Below are 23,486 nucleotides of genomic sequence, written 5' to 3'. Positions count from 1 at the left end.
GACCAACATTGTAAATCGGAAATAAAACCGCCTAGCTTTATAATACATTCATATTGGCTGTTCACTTAATCACCACCGTTGAAGGTGAACACACCCTTCCCACTACGGTAGCCGCCCAAAGTGCCCTGCACGCTCTCTGCCAGTTCCGGGCCCTCGGATTCCCAGTTCCACTTGACCTCATCCACGGGAATATCCCGGAACTTGCCAGAGCGAGTCAATTGGAGCACATCCTTGATGGTGCTCTCCTTCAGCTCAGGATTCTTGTCACCCCACCTGCTAACCCAGAACCCGTCAAACGCGAGATTCTTGAAGATCAACAAACCCGAGGGCAATGCAACAGGCTGCTTCGACATGGCTCCGTAGGTCACCATGTGTGAATTAGGAGCCAAAGTCTTTGCCAGAGCGGTAGCATTCTTCCCGCCTACGCAGTTCAACGCCAGGCGAATGGGTTCGCGGCCCTGGCGGGTGAACTCATGGACCATATCCCGGAAATTGCCAGTAAGCATCTCCTCCTCGGTGATAACAACAGTGGCTCCTAGGTCCCGGAGCTCCTTCTTGAGAGCCTCGGTCTCTTCAGGTGTCTTGCGCTGTCGAACGACATTGAGCGTCTTGATTCCCCATTCGCGACCCAATTGGATAGCTGCTCGCCCGACACCGCTGTTGGCGCCGTTCTGGATCACCCACTCCTCCCCGGCACGCATCCAATCCCATTCACAGAAATCCCTGATCATACGGTACGCAGTGACGGGGTTGACGCTAACAGTGCCAACCTGCAGCGGGGTCAGGCCCTCCTTGTTCTCAATCTTGATCAACTGAGATTCATCCAGCTGCGCATGGGTACGCCAGGTACCCAGACCTGTGCGCTTCATAATGACCCAATCGCCTTTGCTGAGGTTCTTGACGCCTGCACCGGTTGAGAGCACCTCGAATGCGCCCTCGTTACCGCCGACAGCGGCAGGCTCCGCATTACCAAGGTCCGTTTGGAAGGGAGGTTTGCTGGGGTAGACACCCTGGATCTGGTTAACGTCGGCAGGGTTCATCGGCGCGGCCAACAGGCGCAGATTCACTTGGGTTGCATGCGGCGCGGAGATTGAGTGCTTGTGTAGGCTGAATTGATCAGTTTTGGTTTGCTCAATTGCAGCTAGAAGATCTTACCGCAAGACATCTTTGGGCTCGCCATATTTGGAGTAGATGAGAGCCTTTGCCTGTGTGTAGCCATAGACCGAGATGTATCGCCGACCGAGTGGAGCTTTACCGAGCACCTGTGGTACAGCTCGAGCTGAGGCCGGGCGAGCACTTCGGGTGGCCGTCTGTAGTACACTTCGCGAGAACATAGCTGGTAGGTGAGTGAATGGAGGAGGAAAGAAAGTCGAGCAAATCCGGATGACGTCTTGGTCGATTTCGCTCGGCCCGAAGGAACTATTGACATTGGAGTGCTCCGAGGTGGACTAACACAGGATTCATTGAAATTGACCTTGATATTCAAGCTCATGGCTATTTATTTCTAAGGCCAGACGTTATATAATTTATACCTATATATCAGGCTCATCCATAAATATCTTCAGTGACAGACTTGAACAGAGACCGTAGAAAAGCAGCACGGACCCGGGAAACTCGCGTTCCGCTCTCTTTTTGTGTTATACTCCTCACACACTCGTCTAAATGTCCTTATTGCGCGAAGCTGAGAGATGCGTCGCTAATCAATATGCACATAATTTCAATGCCTTCATAACCCCGCTGTCGCGCGCGGGACCATGGCTGGACCGCGTAAAGGAAGCAGATGTGCGCAAGGAAGAAGGTAGCAATATCAGACTTTCACTCGCTATTTCATAGTTAACCAGTTTGATCAGGGAAACCCAAGTCCGCAGTGGACGGCCGCTTGATCTCCATCAAAGACAATATCTGCACGCGCGACCTTCCAACTACCTGCGCCTCGGGAATCTTGGATAAATTTACCAGCCCGTTCAATGCCACCGTTGTCGATCAACTAGAGGCCGCCGGGGCCATTATCGCCGGAAAGACAAATTTGGACGAGTTTGGAATGGGATCAAATTCGATCAATTCACATTTTGGTCCTGTCAAGAACCCTCGTCGGGATTCCAGCGGGGAAGACCTCTCCGCGGGTGGCAGCTCTGGTGGGAGTGCTGCCTCAGTCGCGGCCGATCAATGCTATGCGTAAGTAGACAGTGATTGGAAAGGAGAATGATTGCTGACTCTTACAGCTCACTAGGAACGGACACCGGAGGCTCGGTCAGACTTCCAGCTGCTTACACCGGGACAGTGGGATTCAAACCGTCATATGGACTGATCTCACGATGGGGTGTGGTGGCATATGCCAATTCTTTAGATACTGTGGGTATAATGGGAAAAACCACAGCCAATGTGCGAGATATCTTCGGTAGGTCTTGACCAATGTGGCTAGATAACGACAATGCTAATAGTATGTTTAGACATCCTCAACCGACATGACCCGCGCGATCCTACCAGTCTCTCAATATCCTCCCGCTCTCGAATCCAAGCATTTCTCCAAACATCACAATCGGCCTCGCGGCTGACCTCGGCCCCTCTCCGAATTGGCGTGCCAATGGAGTATAACGTTTCCGAGCTGACTCCCTCGGTCCGGCGAGCTTGGGCTCTTTCTTTGGCACACCTGAAGCAACAAGGACACATCGTGCATTCCGTCTCTCTGCCCGACACAAAACACGCATTATCTACATATTACGTCGTGGGACCTGCCGAAGCATCTTCAAACCTGGCCAAATACGATGGAGTGCGATACGGGACTCGCGCCGAAGGCCCAGATGGCGACGGAAAGCCCGATGGATATCTATTCTCAAATACCCGAGGACAAGGGTTCGGGCAAGAAGTGAAAAGACGAATTGTTCTAGGCACGTTCACTTTGAGTGCCGATGCCATCGACAACTATTTCATCAAAGCACAACGTGTGCGTCGTCTAGTCCAGCAAGACTTCGATGCTGTCTTTACGGCCAAGCACCCGCTTTTATCAGCGCAGGGCGCCGACAAAATAGCAAAAGAAAATGACGTAGATGTCATCATATGTCCTACTGCTCCTTCATCCCCGCCACAACTGTCAGACTTGATGAGCAAATCTACCAAGAAATCGCCCCTGGACGCATATGTCGCTGATGTATTCACTGTTCCCGCCAGTCTGGCTGGGCTACCTGCAATTTCAGTCCCTGTGACAGTGTCTGGGGAGAAGGATGCTGAACTGGCAGGAATTCAGGTCATCGGCCAATATGGAGACGACCAATTAGTCATGAAAGTGGGAGAGATGTTGGAGGGAAGGCATTTGGATTAGACCCCATACCTGTACGGCTACTGTATGAAATGTATATTATATGAATAGATTTTGAAATCAGAATTGGTATCAATGCTATTGCGAAAGCCAAACGCCTATTTCATTTCCCGTTTTAAGTCATCTCAACATCGCCGTCACCCTGCACTTCAACGTTGGGGGTGCCAGCGGTTCCGACGCTCATCGCATCTTCAAGGCCGTGGTTCCCAACATCGCCCGCCGCTGGCGTCTCACGATTGCTGTTAGCAGCGGAGTCAGATGCCCCAGCAGTTCCAGGAGTATGGGCAAGGGTAGAGTCGAGCGCCGCACTGACGCCACCCTTCAAGACCTCCGCCCCTCCCACGACTCCCGCTCCATCGAGCTCGGTGTTGTTATTGATGACATCGCCATCAATGCCGCCCCATGTGAACATGGCTTCAACCTCGTCCACGATATCAGCCAGCACGTCTTCGGCGATCTGGTCGTTGAATCGTTCACCCATGGCCCGGACTGGCTCTCCCGTTTCGGTCTTCTCGGGTGGCCCAACCCACCATGGCCCCTCAAATCGGCATTCGACGGCACCACCGCCGTAGCAACTCACCGCCGGATAATAGCCGATCAAGCCGTCGTCGGCGTTTTCACGCTCGCCGATACCTAGATTGTTTGTACCATTGGCGAGACGGCTTGCAGGCGGGAGGAAGGCGTAAAGTTCTTTAAAGGGGGTGCCCATTTTTACTCCATTCTTGAAAATGGTAATACTAGACCCCGGGAGTGTGCGAAGCGTGGCGTCTTCGCTGTTGAAAGGGGACGGGGGACCAAACGTCGGTGTTTCCTTCAGATTGAAAGCGTAGTCACGGAGGTGTTTCGTAGAAAAGACGTTGGATTGTTGCCAGCAGAAATCCGATTTATAGTGGAAGGGAATCCGATCTCGGATGATGTTGGTTGCTACCGGTTGCGATGGACTATTATCAGCGGGGTCGTAAGTGCCCTCGACGATTTTCTTGTGCAGAGAAAGAGGCGGAAGAGTGATAAGCATGCCAATAACATCGCCTTCGTTGATAGCCTCTCCCTTTGGAAAGAAGAACTCGCATCGCATGCGATTGACGACTTCGCCGTTCACATCTCGAATCCCGTACCCGTAGCAATCCACTCCAACATTGACGTCGAGGTCGGCCTCACGACGGGCGAATCCAATGCGGACATGGCCACGGGGTGACGTTGTCGGTCTGCCGCTCTGAGGTGCCTGGGGATCATTGACTATGCCACTGATCACACGCGCTTCGTAATAATATGTGCCCTCTCGAGCACATACATTGGCACGGGCGGTATGCCACGCATCACTGGTAGTTACCGCAGTCGCGCTCTCTGAAAATGATATGGCAGCTGGTGAATCCTCGAAACTGAAGCGGGTATGGTACGGGCGAACATCAGTCTGTCGATATTTGATGTGAGGGAAACCGGGGTCGGCAATGGCATAGCTGTAACGAAATCCATTTTTATTGGTGAGTTTATCGACCACCTCGTAGAAATCCCAGCTCTGGCCCAAAACGTCCGACGTCTTTCGGCTCACGCGATTCAATTGGCGAGGTTGTGGAGGGTACCGATCCGAGGCGTGCGGCTCGGCGAGCAACAATGGACGAAGAATGCTCAGTTTTGAGCTGGGCAGGGCGTGGCTCGGTGCAGCTGTAGTTCGCTTTTTCGGCGGTGGTGCGCTCTCGGTGTCCAGTCCTTTGGCTTCACGCTTCTTGCGACTATCTCGCTTGTTGCGCTTGGCTCGACCATCGCCTTGGGCGGACGGGGCGGGGGAAGATCTTGGATTCAAGTCTGTGAATTGCGCATTGAGCAGAGGTCCACCGTTAGGAGGTAGTATCGGGGAGTTGATGTTGGACGACGGAGCGGAAGATCCGGGGGCTTGGCCGGATGCCATGATGGAGGAGGCTGTTTGACCGCTGGCGTTGTGGTCTGCCGATTGTTCTGTCGATATAGTTTAATTCAGCAATCTGGGCAAAATGTAAGCCAATGAGTATGGTTCTACAGCATTGACCTTCTGCGGAGTTGGAAGTCCTTACACAATTTGAAGCTTGTCTGTATGCTGTGAAGCTGTTCCGGCGTGTATATACACTGGAGAACCGGAGAGTTGGCAACCTGCAGCTTCCCCAATCAAATTATTATAGTATGCCAATGGCTCCTATCTTCATTAACAGAGAGGAAACTTCTCTTTGAAAGAGTCAATCACACGCGCGCCGAATGAGAATCTCCTTGGGAAACGGAGGCGGTCAGTGTTTAATTGCAGAAAATGCGTGAAGGTCAGGGCGGTATGGGTACAGGCGGTGAGGGGACTGGGGGGCACCGCCTGGCAAAAAAAAAAAATGACCACACAATTTGATCGTCGTGTGTACTTCGATAGGCCAGCCCAAACTACTCATTTTAGTTTCTTCGGTTTATCTGAAGAATCACTTACCATGCCAAAGGTATCAAGCTCTCGCGCCGCTGCGGCAGCACGCAGACACAACCCTCTCGCTGAAGATATTACTTCCGCGGGGCACCTTCGGACACAGAGCAGCAAGAAAGGCAAAGGCAAAGCCGACGAAAACGATGAAGATGGCGAAAATGGACAGCGTTATGTCGATGCGAAGATGTCGCGCAAGATTTTACAGATTGGACAGGAATTGGCCGACGAGGACGCCGCCGAGGAACTCAAGAACTCAGCACGGCCCCAGGCGAATGCATTTGAATTCGATACCCGATTCGAGGACGAGGAGGCTTTCTCCGACGATGAGGGGAAGTTTGAGGCCGATGATTGGGTTGATGATGACGTCGAGCAAGTTGTAAGACTCCTGAATTTCTGAACAATGAAATTGCTTCTAACATTTTGCAAAGGAGGTCGACCCCAATGATCTAGATATGTTCAACAAGTTCATGCCTCACGAGGAGGACCCTATATTCCACCCCAAGGATCCTAGCTCCGCTGGCCCCACCAACCTTGCCGATTTGATTCTCGAGAAAATTGCCGAGCACGAGGCGAAGCAGGCTGGCGAGGGTCCCTATGGTCCATACATCCAAGGTGGTGGTATCCCCGAGGATGCTGTCCAGATTCCTGCCAAGGCCGTAGAAGTATATGAGAAGTATGTTTTGCGACAATTCTTTGTAAGGCCAAGCTAACTTGCCCTAGGGTCGGCATGATTCTTTCTCGCTACAAGTCTGGCCCCCTCCCCAAGCCTATCAAGATCCTCCCCGCTGTACCGAACTGGCAGACTATTCTGGATATCACTCGCCCTGAATCATGGACCGGCAACGCCGTCTACGCCGTAACCCGTATTTTCATTTCTTCCAAGCCTGCAGTTGCCCAGGAGTTCATCAATATTGTCCTTTTGGACCGAGTGCGCAACGAAATCCACGAAACCAAGAAGTTGAATATTCACACCTACAATGCGTTGCGCAAGGCCCTGTACAAGCCCGCATGCTTCTTCAAGGGACTTTTGTTTCCGCTCGTGTCCACCGGCACCTGCACTCTGCGTGAAGCCCACATTGTCTCTTCTGTGATTGCCCGTGTCTCCGTTCCCGTGCTGCACTCCGCAGCCGCCCTGCTTCGCATGTGTGACCTGGCCGCGGAACAGTCATTGACCTCCATTGAAAGCACTGGTGCTGTCAACATGTTCATCCGTGTCTTCCTAGAGAAGAAGTATGCGCTGCCGTACAAGGTCATTGACGCCTTGGTGTTCCACTTCATGCGCTTCCGCGCCGTGGACCCTTCGGAGGATGCCATGAACGACGGACCTTCAGGCCTCGGTTCCAAGGCGTACAAGCTGCCAGTTCTCTGGCACCAGTCCCTTCTGGTCTTTGCCCAGCGTTATCGTAACGACATCACTGAGGACCAGCGTGAAGCGCTTCTCGATTTGCTTCTCGTCCGTGGACACAAGGATATTGGACCTGAAGTACGACGTGAACTGCTTGCTGGCCGAGGACGTGGTGTGGTGGTCCCTGATCCGGAGGCCCAGAATGCCATCGATGCTGGCGACGACACGATGGATGTCACCATGTAGATGAGATCAATTGATCATAGCCCCGCACATGTTCGCTTACGATCTTGTCATGAGCACGTTTCTATGGGATGGCGTTTTTTTCTTTGTTTGAGGGACTGCATATAATTCCCCTGGTGTCGAAGGTTTCCAAAATGGGATGTCTAAACCGATCACTAAATTTAGTGTACTGAATTTGAGGTAGACATATATCGTTATCTTTTCACACGAAACCTCCATACTCTATATGCAGCAAATGGTAGGAGTCACCCCCTGTAAACCGAGGTCAACCCTAACGACGCCCCGTTTCAGCCCCTCGGCCTAGACTGCATGCTTCCGCCGTGTTCGAAATGGTTCTGTAACGTCCCCAGAATGATCTCCGCCAATCTAAATGGCACACTGAACCCCTCTCTGCGAGTATGGAGTACGGAGGCCGGAGTACATAATCATACAGTGACATTCTCAGACTTAGGGGCCACGGAGAATTAGGGGGCGGGGCAGCCCTTGGCTGATTGGCGTTTGAACGGAGCATTCTCCGGGCAATACTCCGTCCTAATCGCCTCATAATCAGGAGAAAAGGTATCAGTGCCAGGTCCACTCTAGAAGGTAGATTGTTCGAGACTGTGGTATTAAATCCGCATCCACACTATGACTTGGATGGATCGGAATGACTGGATCTGTCGTAAGTACCCCGTACTACCCGAAATATCAGAAGCTGAAGTAATACTCCCAGTGTACTCCGTCGAGCCCAATTATAGAAATCCAGGTATTGTATTGGAAGCAATCAAGTGAGCAAATCCCCCGGTGGGAGATGTTTCAAGCAGCGAATCATAATTGGCTGCCGAGATGGGGCCGACGGAATGCAGGGGGAAATTAACGTAATTTACAGGTCTCGTTACAGGAGACTCAGCCCCTTTTGAGGTACTCGGTGGCACATGGTAAATTGTATGGTGCAGCATGTACCTGACGTACGTGTGCGCCCAGGTTCCAAGGTTGCCCCCCCTTTGTTCCATTCCCCTAGCCCATCCCTTTCAGACCACCGTGGCCTCTACTTAAACCTCATCTCTCCCCGTCCATTTGCAGTTGAACAGCTGTCCTTTCCATTTCTCCCTCTTTTTTCTTTGCTGACTCACCCTCTGACTCAATCTTCCCCGGAGTCTCTGGTCTCCGGTGCCGATCGTGATGATAACGTGGCCTCTGTGATTTTTGAACCATCTTCACCTACAGCCCTTTAAGTCTATATACAATTGTTAAATCACGTCCGGCACCGGTTATCCATTTGACCCTGTCACCATGGCGGATACTATCAACCCGATGGATACGCTCCCCGCATCACCATCTCCAGAGATGTACACAGTTTCCCCCGCGGATACATCATTAGACTCTCCGGAGCCCGAAGATGAAATTAAAGAGGAAGATGATGAGAAGAAGCCAACAAAGAAGAGAAAGTCTTGGGGACAAGAACTTCCAACCCCAAAAACAAACCTCCCTCCTCGGTATGTTATCTTGGTCCTGGCTACGAACGTCGAACCCCCGCTGACTCTTCTAGAAAACGCGCCAAGACAGATGATGAAAAGGAGCAGCGTCGGATCGAACGGGTCCTTCGAAACCGTGCTGCTGCTCAAACGTCACGCGAACGCAAGCGCCTCGAAATGGAGAAACTCGAGACTGAAAAGATCCGAATGGAGCAACAAAACCAGTTCCTGATCCAGCGTCTTTCTCAGATGGAGACAGAGAACAACCGCTTGAGTCAACAAGTGGCCAAGCTCTCTGCCGAGGTCCGTGGATCTCGCAGCGTGACTCCCAAAGCCAGCTCTCCCGCCATTGAATCTCCTACCCTCACGCCTACGCTCTTCAAGCAAGAAGGCGACGAACTCCCTATGGAACGGATTCCTTTCCCCACTCCCTCCGTTACCGACTACTCTCCTACCCTCAAGCCTTCCACTCTGGCTGAGGCCTCCGACGTGACACAACATCCTGCAGCGGTGTTGTGTGAATGTGACCTGCAGTGTCCGTCGCCGGCCTCGAAGGAGCTGGAAGTGCCCTACCCCTCTTCGACCTCTCCGATGAACCTCAGACTGCAAATGACGTTGCAGCTCCTCTTTCTGACGATGACTTCCGCCGCCTGTTCCACGGTGATTCACCCGCTGAGCCAAATTCTTCTTTCCCTGAAGATGGGTTTGCCTTTGACGTTCTCGACGGAGGAGATCTATCAGCATTTCCCTTTGATTCTATGGTTGATTTCGACCCCGAGTCTGTCGTCCTCGACGGCGTCCAATCGTCCGGTCTTTCGGATGAGACTTCTCACCAGACTACTAGCTTGCAGCCCAGCCTTGGCGCGTCCACTTCGAGATGCGACGGGCAGAGCATTGCAGCTAGCGGTTAGTGAGACTTTCTCCCCGCAGACCTGGTCGGCTGGCGCCTCGGAGGCTCGACCGAGTTGGGAGTCGTTATTAACCATGGCTTGGGCAATCGATAGTCTCAGCCTGTCAAAACGACACCAGCGGGGAAACACTATGAAATCCGGTCGGCAACGCAGTAATGGAAAGGTGCATCGAGGTAAACGGAGTTTTCGGAGTTCCAGTGCGAGCAAAGCTCTTTCATCTTTGCTCATGGGCAAACAGCGCTGAGGGTTCCATTTTTTGGCCTGTATACTATATAGTTCTTATAATGCGAAATCGACTGTGTCATCTTGCAATCACTTTCATCGCCTGAATAGTACATGTAGTAGCTCTTATAATCCGCCACTGTAATCGGCTCAGTCCATTTAGAGGCGTTGGGCAAGGTCAATTTCAGAGTTGTCCGTGATGCTAAAATAACACAGACGCCAAGAATGACATGAATGCGGTAAGTGACGTTGCCACGCGCCCCCAAATCCATCTGCCTTCCACAACACCTGTAATCCTCATCCTCCATAACATCTATAACCGACATCATGGTTCGCAAAGACCCTATCTTCGAAGCCCGCACAAATGTCAAAGTAAGTCACCTCCCCGCACTCTGTTTTCCCCTCCTCGCAGCGTGCATCACTGCTGCATGAGACCATCGCTAATCTTATCTCCCAGTTACACTCCAACAGACTCAAGAAAGAAGCCGTCCGAGCGGAGGCGACTTTCAAATCCGAAAAGGCCAAAGCAGATAAAGCGATGAAAAACCACGAGTTTCAGATCGCCCGCATTCACGCCGCCTCCGCTGTGCGGGAGAAGCGACGCCAAGTAACGCTCAAATCCGAAGCGGCACGCGCCGACGTCATAATCAACGAACTCAAGGCTGCCCAGAGCACCCGCGACACGTCCCGGACGCTCGCTATGGCATCGCGTGGTCTAGACGCTGCCTCACGGAGCGTCAACCTCGAACACCTCGTCTCTCACGCTAACAACTTCCTCGCCCGGTCGGAGGACTTCAAGATTGCTAGCAGTGCGATCGAGGATGTCGCACAGGGTATATCGATGCAAGAATATGGTGCGGAGGGCGAGGCTGATGTTGATCGGCTTATGGAACAACTGGCGGATGATGCGGGTGTTGATATGCGCATGAACCTCGAAGCCGATGCTGCGCCCAAAGAGGATGTCAAGGAACCCAAGCATGTAGATGCCGAGGTTGAGGATGGCTTGGGTGCAAGGCTACGAGCTTTACGGGCTGCTAATTGAGCAAGTGATTCATGCTGTCTCTTCTCTCTATGCTTCCTCTCTGAGCACTCCGGATTTATGGGAGTGTCAAATTCCCCCATATAGATTCCTCGCAATCTTTTGACCTTGCAACACTGACGATCCACGAAGTTACGCTTGTATTCTCAATTGCTTCTATTGTGCGCTGTTCTAAACGTGACTAGGCGTATTCGAAGATGTTTTTTTTTTTTTTATACATTGAAGCTAGTCCAAATTTTGAGTCATTGCCGTGGAAAAATCTAAGAAAAGATCAGTTCGGTAAAACATGAGGCGAAAGTACTAGGGTTCGCAACTAGATCGTAACTAGACTAGACACTCCACTTAACCCAGGCAAACTATGAGACATCACCAATCAAACGAGAGTATCTGCCTACTTTAATGCATTCATTTCCACCTTAGTAGGAATCGGTATAGCTTAGGCGATAAACAGCCCCCAAATGGCCAAAAAAAATAAAGGGTCTTCCTTGAGGCGTTGGTCTTTTCTTTTCTATAAAGCCATGGATGCCTCCCTGACAGTTTTCCCTCCAAACTTCCAGGACCATTCAAGATGGTACCTTCACACTCGCTTATTCTTTTCTTGTCATTCGTTTTAAGCCCTTTCGTTCAGGCTGCTCCTTGGATTGTGACAGATGTCTACGAGCAAAGGGTTACTACAGATTACTACGGCGAGTTGACCACCGAGGTCCAAAAAATCTCTCCAACTGCAAGTTTGCCATCTGAGGCCTTGTCCACCATTACTTCTACGAATACCGATTATGACTACACCATTGTCCAAAAGTTGTATCCCACTGGCTATGGCAAACAGCGAGGCTTATACGATGGCTATCGTAACAATGTGGATAGTGATGGAAACTATCTCGGCACCCTATACAAGGTCAACCTAACTTACTCGGCCCCGACAGCCTGCTCTACTCAATGGACCACCACGACCGGTGTCGAGTTCTACCCTCCCGATGAGATCGCCACCTTGCTGCCCAGAGATAATATAGAAACCACGACAATCGTCGACGACAGTCGGGCATTCCAGCCCACCACCTACATCTATGAGATAGTGTTCGTGGAGCCCACCCAACTTCCCACAAGCTCTCTAAACTCTCTGAGCTACTACAACGCCCCTACCTCTGTCTACTCAGGTGTTGGATGCGAGTACACAGGCCGCACATCTCATTACGGATACTCCGACGATTACAACACTGGCGAAACCGCCTCTGGGTCTGACTCCACCGATTCAGATAACAATTCGAACGACAATAACTACAATAACTATGGCTACTATGACTACTACGACGACGGCAATTGGTTCACCAGCGCACGGTGGTCCGGCATCGGCATCTCCTACCTCGCACTTACATTGATCTGCGTGCTGGGTTGGGTTGGCCTATTTTTCATCCTCGGCATGATCGAGGCCTGGGTGCGATTCCGTCGCCTCATGACGGGCTGGCAGACCCGCCGTGGTCTGCCTCTTTTCTGGGCTTTCATTTGGCTCCCTCTTTCTCTTTTCTTCCTGTTTTGTTTCCGCAAGGGCTACCGCGCCCGCAGCAAAGAGGACGCCGAGATTCTCAAGCAAAGATGGGACGCCATGGGTTTCTGGACTAAGATTCGCCTGTTTTTAGCCTGGGGTTTCCGCTTCAAGTACCCAACTGTTTTGGGCCCCGCGCCCGCGCTTGTCAAGACAAGCAAGAGGCCTACCGAGTCTGGTCCGCGCTTGCTAGATCCCACGGCTGCTGAGATGTCTCAGGCTCCTGTACCTCAGGCTCAGCCCTATCCTGCTCCACTGCAATCTGGTGTACTGCCAGCGGGCCATGGCGAGGAGACTGGTCCCGTTCGTTATGCTTGATTGATGGTTCATATGTGATCTTTTGCTATGTTGAATTCCAATCTATACTCCCTATCACTTAATAAGTCACGAAAAGTTCTACGGCCTTGTTGCTTTGAAGCTTGTATCTAGCCAGCTACTGATCTTTAATTAATATATACCACTTACTCGTTGCTCAATCTGTATACTACATAGCCACTACAACAAATGATATTTAACGTCTCGAACATGTCTCTTATGTTATCTCGAGCTAAATCGAAAAGATCAGCATTGGAAGCCCACAATAATCACTTGGCGACTACTTTAAATATTGTCTTACTCTCGACAAGACCAAGATCGAGATGCAACCCTGGAAGTTTTATTCCTTCTCAACGCCTTCTTTTCAATCGCTCTATACTTCAACCGCATCACGCCCATTTCGTCAAATGGGGAGCAATCCTTCACATTGAATTCACTAAACCTGGACTACAACAAGAGGCAAGAGTTCATGGTGTGTTTGAAGTCAGATAACCCCCGAGAGGCAACATCACGATAGAGCTTCTCGGGCTATGTGGTGATAATCTCTGGTCATTTCTCGATATGATCAGAATCCCTCTGAACCCAGGAATTTTGAAGACGTATTCTCTCCATCTGTCGGCACGATGTTTGATCATAACCTCCCGTGTCCTTTCCACTGAAGAATTGAGCTATAGTACTGATACGTGTATCTGTGGAGGGGCTGCCCAATGAAAGGTTTATGATCTAGGGCCGGTAGGAGGTCGAATGCGAACTCACAGCCTTGTCCCGGATCTATCACCCAGTCCCACATTCTAATGGTCCAAAATGCAATATTGTTGAAACACAAAAGGTGGATGAAGATGGAAATTGAAGTGCCTTGTCATGATGGAATATATACTACTATACATAACCTGAGGAAAGGAGACATCATGATCGATATATATATGCGACTACAAAATTTAGCGACGTTTTGTCTGTCATTATTTATAACGCAGCCATTCATATTGTTTCATACGACTTTTAGAAAAAATCTTAATATGCGTTTTTTTTGATAGAACTAGGACTAGCGATCAAAAAGAGAGCAAAAAAGAAATCTTAGGTTTGGTTTTAGGAATAGCCGAACGCGGGGGTCGAACCCGCAGCCTTAAGATTAAGAGTCTTACGCTCTACCGATTGAGCTAGCCCGGCCGGGCTGTTGAAGACCTCAGCCATAAAATACATAATAAAGCAAAGACTCCTTTGCTGATTGTCCCGATAACGCATCTCCACATCAGTGCATGGCCAAGATCAAACCACTTTACCCATGGAGGTCGAGTCGGCAGGTTCAGCCTCCAGTTCACATGGAAAACAAGCTGCATGTTTAAATTGTCGGCGAAGCAAGATTCGCTGCAACCGCCTGGCAGGCGAGTCCAGCTGCGAGAAATGTAAGCAGACCAATGCAGAGTGTATTGTGCCCAACCATCATCTAGGCCGACAGAAGGGTGTTAAGAAGTGAGTCAGCCCATGTCATGATGAAACAAGAACCTAAATGGAGTCTAGTAAACGCAAGGGCCTGGAGAAAGCGATACATCAGATCGAGCAGGCAATCAAGCGGCCCAAAGTTGACTCTAGTGACGGTGATGCGCAAAGGGCTATTTCAGTCCTACAGGACCTTCTTGGTCAAGTCCAGGGCCAGTTGACCCAGAATCAACATGAGAATACGAACGACCTCTCAGAGGTACCAGATTATCCGCGCATGACCCCTCCACGCGATACTCATGCGGAGGAGAGTCTTGCTCTTGTCGATGCAGAAAACCCCCTCCAGCTGCTTGCCAGAGCTTCAGATCTTCAGCTTTCGCCGACGGGGGTGCGTCCTGCGCCAAGACGTCCAATGCAATCGTCAGAGGGTTCATTTTTCCTTCAAAGCACCCCGATGAGAGAACCGAGTGGCAAGTCATTTTTTGTTCCCACAAAAGCAAATCTGGATGTTGGACCTGAACTTGACCCTGTTGAGCTGGGTTTGGTTACATTTGATGAGTCGGAGTCTTTATTTTCATTGTAAGTGGTCTGCTTTTATTTTAAACGAGAATATCTGGCCGGTTATGCGGACTTGTGATGTCTTTTCAGCGGTCTTCTCAGATTTTTCTGTTTAAATGTCTTCTTTTAAGCTACTTTCTAGAGGAAGAATTTGTGGGGATGGGATATCTATGACTGACCGTTTAAGCTTCTACCAAAATCTCGCACACACTCGATGGGGCCTCGATCCTTTGATACACACCCCGTCCTTTGTACGGTCCCAGTCGGCTTTCCTTTTTACTTCAATTATGGCAGGAGCTGCCCTATTTTTACCATCTGCTGCTGCTCTATCCAAAAGACTATCTAGGCATTGCAAATGGCTCGCGAAGCGTGTGTTCACACACCGCCATAGGTCTGCTGAGATTGTTCTGGCTTTCATGGTGAACGTTCCATGGATGAACCCTGGTGATAGACTGGGGGACGATGATACTTGCTCCTATATTGCCATGGCTCTCACTGTTGCTCTAGACTTATCTTTGAACAAGATTGTCTCGCCATCTTCAAGCTTTCAACAAGAACTCATGAATCGTCTGGCACGAGCAGAGTGTATTGATGCGAAGAGGGCTTTACACATGGATGGATTTGATGATGTTGACCCATCATCAGAGTGGGGCCTCAGGTTGTTACGAAGACGGGAAAGAGCATGGATTGCGTTGTATGTTGTTGAGAGGGGGTAGGTTTGGTTCTGCTAGTAGTAAATCTGGATCTGACACTAATCCTCTCAGTGTTTGCCTTGCACGTGGACGAAGCTATACGGTTCCGCCAACAACGCTCATAGAAAACTGTGATCGTTGGCACCTCTCCAATATTGCAGACCCGCGTGATGGTTCTATGAATTCTATGGCAGTTCTTCGAAGGGACCTTGTAGGTGCTATCCCAATTTCCATGACAAATGCCAATCCACGCACCCAATACCATGCTGTTCCGCTCCATTCTAACATATCCAGGATGGACTTTTTCAGAAAGTCAAATCAAGCTGTGATACTTATCGCGTCGTCGATACCGGCTCAGAAGCTGCCCAGCTGTATGATACCACGCTTTTGGTGAATATCATTAATGTACTGACTGTATCACAGAATCAAGGAAACCATTCAAACCTTCTACGAGCGGTGGTATGCAACTTGGGCCTTGTCCATTGGGGAGGAAGACAGTAAGCGTAACACTTCAAATTGATTGACTTGGACATTAATCATTTACAGCATGCTCTTTACCCCCATATGTCGAGATCCTTGTCACGCATACTCAGTTGTCCACCTACGGTGGTGTCATTAATCACCCAACAGCTCCAATTGAGGTTAAACGTTTCTTCCGCGCGGCTGGTCTATCGTCTGCATTGAACGTCCTGCGAGCAGCCATACAGGGCGAATCCCGACTGAAATCAATGCCAAACAATACCGTCATCATGATCTCCTTTGCTGCGTGCTCTGCCCTCAGTCTCAGCGTAACACCTGGCGACAGCAGATCCAGTTTGGCGCCGAGCGTCCGAAATCTCATCGAAGAGACTGCCGGCGTCCTAGAGAGAATAGGATCAACACCAAGTCATCGAAGCGGCGCCTCTGTGCTTTACGGAAGATTCTTGCGTGAGTTGATCCGACGTGCACCGGCCTTGCCTTTACAATCCCGAGGAAATCCATCCAAAGTCGATCCACCCGAGCCGACATTTCCGTCTGCTTGTCTGGATCATTCTGCGGTTCCCGTAACACTACCGCCCGAGGATCTCTGGTCTGAGCCATTGCAGTTCTCTGCCATGTCTGATAATCAGATCGTCGATGCAGTCAACCGGGCGGGCACCGCGTTTGGTGCGTCGATCCCGGATGTGCCTCTTGATGACATGCTTAATTGGGATTGGCTTGACTTTGCCAACCCGGATTTCAATTTTTAGTAGGACCGGAAGGCTGATATTTGTATACCCCAGTGTTTATCTTCCTCGTATTTATTTGATTGAACCTCGTTACATATTACTATTGCCAGCTTCAGATTTTTTTATATCTTTTTTTCTACCGTTTCAAATGCAAGGCACCGATTGCCCAAGTTTCAGGCATATCCCTACGCCACAGGCCCCAATGTATCCCCGCAGTAATAATGCAAGCAAATGTCAAGTTATAATCCACCAAGCCAATAGACCGCACAAAAACCAGATTATACTACCTCGAAATAAGCATAGCCGTCGCCCTTGACTCGAGTGCCCTGGCTCTTGGCCCGGCTGGAAGTGCCATGCTAGGCGAGACTGCTGCCCGATGAGGATGCGGGCGTATACATCGAGTATATAGCAGCCATAATAAAATATTAAAAGGGTAATAATACATGGGAAATTACATTGTTAACTACAAACCAATCAAAAGAGCTTGAGGCTAAATCGGAGATGTCTAACGAAGGCGACGATATGCGAAGTGTTGATACTGAGTTGGGGAGGGGGGTTGAAAAATTTCTTTCAACAAGACCAAGGCTGAAGTGCTCCAGTTTTTTATGTGAAGCTGTGGAGTTTGGTTTGAAATTTATAGAAGAGTATGTAAGTAGAGATCAAAGATGTTGAGCTCGGATGGGTTCCGAATGTGGCCGCTCGGCACCCAGAAGTAGCCCCGACCAGCCGGTGCCGTGAATGTTTTAACTGCGCGATGATTTCATTTTATTTCGTGTTTTGTTTTTTTTGTTCCTGATCTAAACCTTAATGAAACATGGCAGCTCTAAGAATTTCCACAACTTTGTCGCGCAAAGCGCTCGCTGCCTGTCGACCTCGACTCTTCCTCGGAGTGCGCGCCAGCGTGCGCCGCTCGCAAGAATTCAGCACCAGTACCAGGACCAGATACTCCATAACCGCACCATTACAATCGCTCGCTCCTAAGATTGAGCGCGGTGGCTCCAAGATATACAAAGATGCCGATACCGCCGTCGCCGACATCAAGAGTGGATCGACCATCCTTAGCGCTGGGTTCGGTCTTTGCGGTGTAGCAGGTATGTAGATAGGTAACCAGTGTGAGGAAAGTGACGCTAATATAGAATATAGAAACCCTGATTAATGCTATGCACCGCCGAGGCGCTGATCAACTGCACTCTCTGACGGCTATTTCGAACAATGCCGGTTCCGCGGGCAAGGGAGGCCTTTCAATTCTCTCGCAGAATGGCCAGATTAAGCGCCTAATCCTTTCATATCTGGGGAACAATAAAGCGCTGGAGAAGAAATACCTGACGGGACATATTGCTATTGAGCTTTGTCCGCAAGGTACTTTGGCTGAACGTCTCCGCGCTGGGGGTGCTGGGATTCCAGCTTTCTTTACTCCAACGGGAGTCCGTATGTATAGATTCCCCTGAGGCTATGTTTATCGCTGATAACCGAAGACACCTTTATCCAGGAGGGAAAGATCCCTGTTCGCATGGATGAGTCTGGTAAAGTTATCGAGACTGGAAAGCCGCGCGAGACCCGAAAATTCAACGGCAAGACATACCTCATGGAAGAAGCTTTGACCGGGGATGTAGCTATCCTCAGAGCCTGGAAAGTGGATGAAGCCGGTAACTGCGTGTTCCGGTGAGTATATGCGTCTACCAGTATGCCCCAGAATCTGGATGTTGATATTCTTTAGGTATACTACCAAAGCATTTGGACCTATTATGGCCAAGGCGGCAACCCTGACCATTGTGGAGGCGGAGAACATTGTTCCAGTTGGCTCCATTGATCCCAATGATGTGGACCTGCCAGGTATCTTTGTGGATCGGATCGTTCCTGCCACAGATGACAAGCAAATTGAAAATAGGAAGTTGCGTTCGAGCCCGGCTACTGTGACTGGGCCTTCTAAAGATGCGGCTCAGATTCAAAGAGAACTGATAGGTCGCCGGGCGGCCAAGGAGCTTAAACCAGGATTTTATGTGAATTTGGGTGTTGGTATTCCCACACTGGCACCGTCATTCCTGCCAAAAGATGTGAAGGTCTGGATTCAGTCGGAGAATGGAATCTTGGGAATGGTAAGTTTCTAACGTGTTCCCGCGGGCTGTTCTAACAATATTTAGGGTGATTATCCCACGGAGCAAGAATTGGATCCGTAAGTCGTTCTCAAATGTGGTGATAGGAGTTCTCGCTCATTCAAAGCAGCGATATCATCAATGCCGGAAAAGAAACCGTGACCTTAGTTCCTGGAGCTGCTACCTTCGACAGTCCCGAATCCTTTGGCATGATCCGCGGAGGTCATGTAGATGTGTCTATCCTCGGCGCTCTGCAAGTAAGTGCCAACGGCGATCTGGCCAACTATATGATCCCTGGGAAGGTGTTCAAGGGTATGGGAGGAGCAATGGATTTGATCTCGAACCCGGATAAGACCAAGATCGTGGTGGCCACGAGTCATGTCGCCAAGGACGGATCTCCCAAAATTGTGCAAAAGTGCAGCCTACCGTTGACTGGCGCTAATGTTGTCAGCACTATTATCACAGATCTGGTGAGTTCGAAAAGAGCCTTGATTGAAGCCAAACTGACCCGTACAGTGTGTGTTCCAGGTGGATCGGGCTACCGGAGAGCTCACACTGACGGAACTTGCTCCGGGCGTTGAGGTGGAAGAAGTACAAACGAAGACGGATGCCAAGTTTAAAATTGCCGATACCCTTGAGATAATGGAATAAAGAGGATCGGCGTCCCCGGAATATGGTAAGAGTCAAAACAAAGGGACTTTCTCGCTAGAAATCACCAGAAATTGACTAGAAAATAACCAACAAAAAAATCACTTTTCACTTATCCCCTGTATTTCCGAAGAGCCACCCCATAATTAGGCAGAAATTTTTTCGTTTCTTTTTTTCTCCGTAGGCTCAGAATTTTTTCGGCCCCCCCAAAAAACAAGCTCACCCGATAGATTAAGCTTACCTTGCCCAGCCCTTGGAACTTCCCACTTTTCCTCTTCATTTCACTATGGCACTTCATCCATCTACTCTGGAGTCAATCCCAGAGAATGAAGCAATCATCCTGGTCTCTGACTACGAAGTAGTATTGAATCTCCAACCCAAATCATCTTTCTCCATTTGGAAATGCTCTCACCCGGACTGCATTGCATACCCATATGCCAAGAGAGCCATTTACTGCCGAATAGTGCAGCGGCCTTTCTGGGCACTCATTTTCATTATGTGTGTTACTATTTACATTTCAGTCTGATTTCTAGGTTTTTGGTGTCTACACTTGACATGTGATGAACTAACTTTGGAACAATGTCTCACTTTAGTGGCATCCTCAATCTCCTCACCGTTGTGTTGCAAGGCCTTGGTTATATCATTCGACACGATCGGGGGTTGGGTATCTTCCCCGGTGAACGTCCTAGATTTTCAACGTGGTTTACCCACGGTGTCGACCCCATACCATGTCACTCGCACAATGATTATTGGCGCCGTGTTCCACTACGATCGGCACTGCGTGCAGGATGTACCAGCGTCGAGGTTGACGTTTGGCCGTGGGGAAATGACATTCTAGTTGGTCATTCGCGTGTCACAGTCCTTCGGGGAACATTGCAGAGCCTGTATTTTGACCCCCTGCTGGAGATGCTCGACGCACACAATGCACCTTCTCGTAACTGGCCGAAAGTCATGGATCAGGAGATAGTTGGGGTATTTTCCAACGACCCAGAACAGACTCTGACTTTGATGATTGATTTCAAAACCGACGCCGAGCAGCTCTGGCCTCTACTTGTCGAACAACTGAGCCCGTTTCGTGAAAAGGGCTACCTGACTCACTTCAATGGCTCGGATGTTGTCTACGGCCCAATTACTATTGTCGCCAGTGGAGACGCGCCTTTTCATTTGATATTGGAGGATGCGACCTACCGCGACATCTTCTTTGATGCCCCTCTTGACAGATTGACATTTCCGACCGAAATAGCGGCAGATGTCAACAGCCCAATGGATTCCACCTATAACCCATCCAACAGTTACTACGCCTCAGCAGACTTCCGCAAGACTATCGGGTCTCTTTCTCTTAACCGTTTATCGGATGTTCAGCTCGCTACTCTTCGGAGTCAAATACATGCAGCCCACAAATTGGGATTGAAGGTACGATATTGGGGAACTCCAACCTGGCCGGTGGAACTACGAAACCATGTCTGGAGTGTACTTGTGCGTGAGGGTGTGGACGTGATAAACACAGATGACCTGCGTGGTGCAACTAAACAGGACTGGAAGTCTCACCACTGGTGGAATTGGTAGCTATAATAAACTTTATGCAGAATCATATCTTGAACCTCAAGTGATGCGTAGGCTTGTCATATCCTCAAAAAACCGAAATTAGTATTTGTAAGGCAGATTAATCATGTCTACTAGATATCATGGCCATCACTCATAGGACCATCATGAACTCCGGGTTACGGTCATCCTTATACCCTACGTATTGATCATACTTGCCCTTCTTTTTGTCTCGATTGATTTTTGCGCAGTAGAGCACATTAAGCAGAATCCTATGCAAATCAGCGGTAGCCCTTCAATCAATAATGATAAATATACTCACATAAACCATGCAAATACTAACAGCCCAAGGATAATGGTATGTCCACGGTGGAAGAGTGGCGCATCTCGGGATGGATAGTTGAAAGCTATAGCACTGTCATTAAAGACCTGTAAAAAGATAAAAAGCTTATTATACGGGTAACTTACTTGAAACAAATCCTCCTGCATTTGCAATTGCTAGCTGCAATGCTGACGTAGTAGCTCTTTTATAATGTCCCGCAGAGTTGTTCGACAACCACACCAGCATGCACGGTACACTGGCATATTGACCGGTCGCCATGAGGAAAGTCATACCATATTGAATACGAGGGGAGTCAATGTTGGCGATAGCTGCATATCCAATGATTGCAATTGGGAGGGTAAAGAGCATTACCACGCCTCGGAGGCGAAGACGATCGGAAATGACCGCAACGATGACTAGAAATGGGTGAGCATTTGATGAAATTGATCAAAGAGTATACTAACCTGTAACCACGGCTGCGACAGCATACGGTATAACAGACCATAACTGAACCTCATTGGCATCTTTAGCAAAATTGAGGTTTTTGATGATTGTTGGCAGCTATAAATCGTTAGTGACTTTGGGACGAATATAGAGACAGAGCACCCATACAAATAAGCCAAAAGAGTATAGTCCAGCAAGAATGGCAAAATACGCGGAAGCAGAGAGCCACACTTGTAGATCCAACACACCTCGCTGTACCTCAGACCATTTAAACGATTCTGCCTCAGGCGACCTGTTTTGCGTTAGCCAAGCTTTTACCCTGTGGGTCGGAAAAGCTTACCCTTCTGGGGATCCGGGACTATCAAGCCTCAGCCGCTTCCCGCCGAAGTCCTTTTCTTCTGCACTTAAAAAAGATGCAGATTCCAAACTATTTGGAAGAAAAAAGAAACTAAACACCCCACAGACGAATGTCTGATTAAAAGTCAGACAAAAAATCTATTTCAATATTACTCTCACGTACCAAAAGTCCCTCGATAATCAAAATCCAGCGCCAACCTTCTATACCTCCACGAGGCCCAATTTCGGCAAGCCCGCGAGCAAGAAGTCCTAATTTGTTAGCAGCTGCCAGAAAAAGATATTGATCCATACACACCTCCAAATGCGCCCGACAAGGAAGCAGCTGTGTAGAATAAGCCAATCCGCAGGGCCAAATCGCCTCGCCTATAAAAAGAAGATAGATATAAAACCTTTTTGATTTGTTAGTTCTGGCCAGTGTCAGTTCCCTTGAGAACATACCATGCCAGGGAGAAGACCCCCCTCCGCAATACCCAACAAGGCCCGGACGGCCACAAAACCAGCAAAATTCTCCACAAATCCTAGACACATGGTGATGATGCCCCAAATAGCCGTTAAGAATGGCAGCCAAATCTTCGGTGATGCTTTCTTGAGCACCAAATTACTCGGCAGCTCGCTTATATGTCAATCAGCCTTTGTATCTTGGTTCGATAATACAGAACGTACCTGCAGATGTAGGTGAGATAGAACACAGCTAGGCCGATATCATACTGGTGGTCTGTGATAGAAAGGTCCGCTTCTAAACCGAGGATCTTCGCGTTTCCGACATTGGTTCTGTCCAAAAATGACATGAGGAAAAGCAGAGCTAGAATGGGAAGTATGCTGGAGGGTATCAGCAATCGCACGATCGTTGTGGTGTGACTGAACTGACTGTATATCTAGCTTCCATAGCACCTTCCGTGTTAATTTTTGCTGGTGTGCGAGGTCGCCATATCGATCAAGGGGAGAGGATTTTGCCTCTTCGAGCTCTGATGCAGCTGACTTGGGAGGGTCCATGATGTGTGTAGAGTGTTTCTTAGTGACGGAGGAACTGATTCCTATCTGTCGCAGCTTAGGTGAAAATAGGACAATAATGAGAACAAATGGGCCATAAATCAGCAGGGGGAGCCCCCTCGGCTGGCATTTCTGGGTCCGAGCTCCTCTCCAGCCTCAGATTTAGACCAATGGCAGAGCTTCCCTAAGCTCGCGTCCGGGTGCTCTATTTCCCCGCGATCCCCAGATTTTCACGTGTACCCACTGGTAATATTACGAGAATAATTTGCCCGTATTACTGTCAAATTACTGTCCCCTCCCGGTAATTTCGGTGCTCACTTCTGAGCCCCGGTCAGTCCCAGATCTCCCGAGACCGGGAAAGAGAATTGGTCAACAATCT

General features: G+C 49.6%; 11 protein-coding genes across 11 annotated transcripts; 8 read left to right on the top strand and 3 right to left on the bottom strand.

The window, feature by feature from the left end:
• Positions 1 to 65: 65 nt before the first annotated feature.
• Positions 66 to 1,334, bottom strand: N7500_004649 (enoyl-[acyl-carrier-protein] reductase; the record flags this gene model as incomplete). Its single annotated transcript, XM_056675794.1, has 2 exons — positions 66 to 1,107; positions 1,156 to 1,334. 2 exons carry the CDS (start codon positions 1,332 to 1,334, stop codon positions 66 to 68), a joined length of 1,221 nt encoding a protein of 406 aa, XP_056530794.1.
• A 328-nt stretch (positions 1,335 to 1,662) lies between these two features.
• Positions 1,663 to 3,319, top strand: N7500_004648 (glutamyl-tRNA(Gln) amidotransferase subunit HER2; the record flags this gene model as incomplete). Its single annotated transcript, XM_056675793.1, has 4 exons — positions 1,663 to 1,798; positions 1,851 to 2,175; positions 2,223 to 2,398; positions 2,451 to 3,319. 4 exons carry the CDS (start codon positions 1,663 to 1,665, stop codon positions 3,317 to 3,319), a joined length of 1,506 nt encoding a protein of 501 aa, XP_056530793.1.
• A 112-nt stretch (positions 3,320 to 3,431) lies between these two features.
• On the bottom strand, positions 3,432 to 5,222 carry N7500_004647 (SPRY domain-containing protein; the record flags this gene model as incomplete). Its single annotated transcript, XM_056675792.1, has 1 exon — positions 3,432 to 5,222. The coding sequence occupies one exon, from the start codon at positions 5,220 to 5,222 to the stop codon at positions 3,432 to 3,434; it is 1,791 nt and encodes a 596-aa protein (XP_056530792.1).
• A 535-nt stretch (positions 5,223 to 5,757) lies between these two features.
• On the top strand, positions 5,758 to 7,338 carry N7500_004646 (snoRNA-binding rRNA-processing protein ENP1; the record flags this gene model as incomplete). The annotated part of the gene is made up of 3 exons (XM_056675791.1): positions 5,758 to 6,123; positions 6,176 to 6,420; positions 6,468 to 7,338. 3 exons carry the CDS (start codon positions 5,758 to 5,760, stop codon positions 7,336 to 7,338), a joined length of 1,482 nt encoding a protein of 493 aa, XP_056530791.1.
• Positions 7,339 to 8,607: 1,269 nt separating this feature from the next.
• On the top strand, positions 8,608 to 9,944 carry hacA (transcription factor HAC1; the record flags this gene model as incomplete). The annotated part of the gene is made up of 2 exons (XM_056675790.1): positions 8,608 to 8,810; positions 8,864 to 9,944. The coding sequence occupies 2 exons, from the start codon at positions 8,608 to 8,610 to the stop codon at positions 9,942 to 9,944; spliced, it is 1,284 nt and encodes a 427-aa protein (XP_056530790.1).
• Positions 9,945 to 10,249: 305 nt separating this feature from the next.
• N7500_004644 (putative SNF7 family protein Fti1/Did2) lies at positions 10,250 to 10,964 on the top strand (the record flags this gene model as incomplete). The annotated part of the gene is made up of 2 exons (XM_056675789.1): positions 10,250 to 10,294; positions 10,380 to 10,964. 2 exons carry the CDS (start codon positions 10,250 to 10,252, stop codon positions 10,962 to 10,964), a joined length of 630 nt encoding a protein of 209 aa, XP_056530789.1.
• Positions 10,965 to 11,529: 565 nt separating this feature from the next.
• On the top strand, positions 11,530 to 12,819 carry N7500_004643 (uncharacterized protein; the record flags this gene model as incomplete). Its single annotated transcript, XM_056675788.1, has 1 exon — positions 11,530 to 12,819. The coding sequence occupies one exon, from the start codon at positions 11,530 to 11,532 to the stop codon at positions 12,817 to 12,819; it is 1,290 nt and encodes a 429-aa protein (XP_056530788.1).
• A 1,279-nt stretch (positions 12,820 to 14,098) lies between these two features.
• On the top strand, positions 14,099 to 16,732 carry N7500_004642 (Zn(II)2Cys6 transcription factor; the record flags this gene model as incomplete). The annotated part of the gene is made up of 7 exons (XM_056675787.1): positions 14,099 to 14,286; positions 14,335 to 14,832; positions 14,999 to 15,523; positions 15,576 to 15,714; positions 15,798 to 15,874; positions 15,927 to 16,000; positions 16,050 to 16,732. The coding sequence occupies 7 exons, from the start codon at positions 14,099 to 14,101 to the stop codon at positions 16,730 to 16,732; spliced, it is 2,184 nt and encodes a 727-aa protein (XP_056530787.1).
• A 793-nt stretch (positions 16,733 to 17,525) lies between these two features.
• Positions 17,526 to 19,455, top strand: N7500_004641 (3-oxoacid CoA-transferase; the record flags this gene model as incomplete). Its single annotated transcript, XM_056675786.1, has 7 exons — positions 17,526 to 17,802; positions 17,855 to 18,139; positions 18,187 to 18,373; positions 18,429 to 18,807; positions 18,853 to 18,884; positions 18,935 to 19,274; positions 19,321 to 19,455. The coding sequence occupies 7 exons, from the start codon at positions 17,526 to 17,528 to the stop codon at positions 19,453 to 19,455; spliced, it is 1,635 nt and encodes a 544-aa protein (XP_056530786.1).
• Positions 19,456 to 19,738: 283 nt separating this feature from the next.
• Positions 19,739 to 21,018, top strand: N7500_004640 (phosphatidylinositol-specific phospholipase C/glycerophosphodiester phosphodiesterase family protein; the record flags this gene model as incomplete). Its single annotated transcript, XM_056675785.1, has 2 exons — positions 19,739 to 19,950; positions 20,046 to 21,018. The coding sequence occupies 2 exons, from the start codon at positions 19,739 to 19,741 to the stop codon at positions 21,016 to 21,018; spliced, it is 1,185 nt and encodes a 394-aa protein (XP_056530785.1).
• A 130-nt stretch (positions 21,019 to 21,148) lies between these two features.
• N7500_004639 (uncharacterized protein) lies at positions 21,149 to 23,110 on the bottom strand (the record flags this gene model as incomplete). Its single annotated transcript, XM_056675784.1, has 11 exons — positions 21,149 to 21,266; positions 21,317 to 21,401; positions 21,463 to 21,732; positions 21,781 to 21,877; positions 21,929 to 22,052; positions 22,101 to 22,231; positions 22,281 to 22,366; positions 22,413 to 22,506; positions 22,556 to 22,730; positions 22,781 to 22,936; positions 22,986 to 23,110. The coding sequence occupies 11 exons, from the start codon at positions 23,108 to 23,110 to the stop codon at positions 21,149 to 21,151; spliced, it is 1,461 nt and encodes a 486-aa protein (XP_056530784.1).
• Positions 23,111 to 23,486: the final 376 nt, after the last annotated feature.

This window comes from Penicillium coprophilum (assembly GCF_028826855.1).
Source record: "Penicillium coprophilum strain IBT 35676 chromosome Unknown utg000004l_segment0_segment0, whole genome shotgun sequence".
Lineage (NCBI taxonomy): Eukaryota > Fungi > Ascomycota > Eurotiomycetes > Eurotiales > Aspergillaceae > Penicillium > Penicillium coprophilum.
The sequence above is the reverse complement of the archived record's forward strand: the minus strand, read 5'-3'. Positions and strand labels throughout refer to the sequence as shown.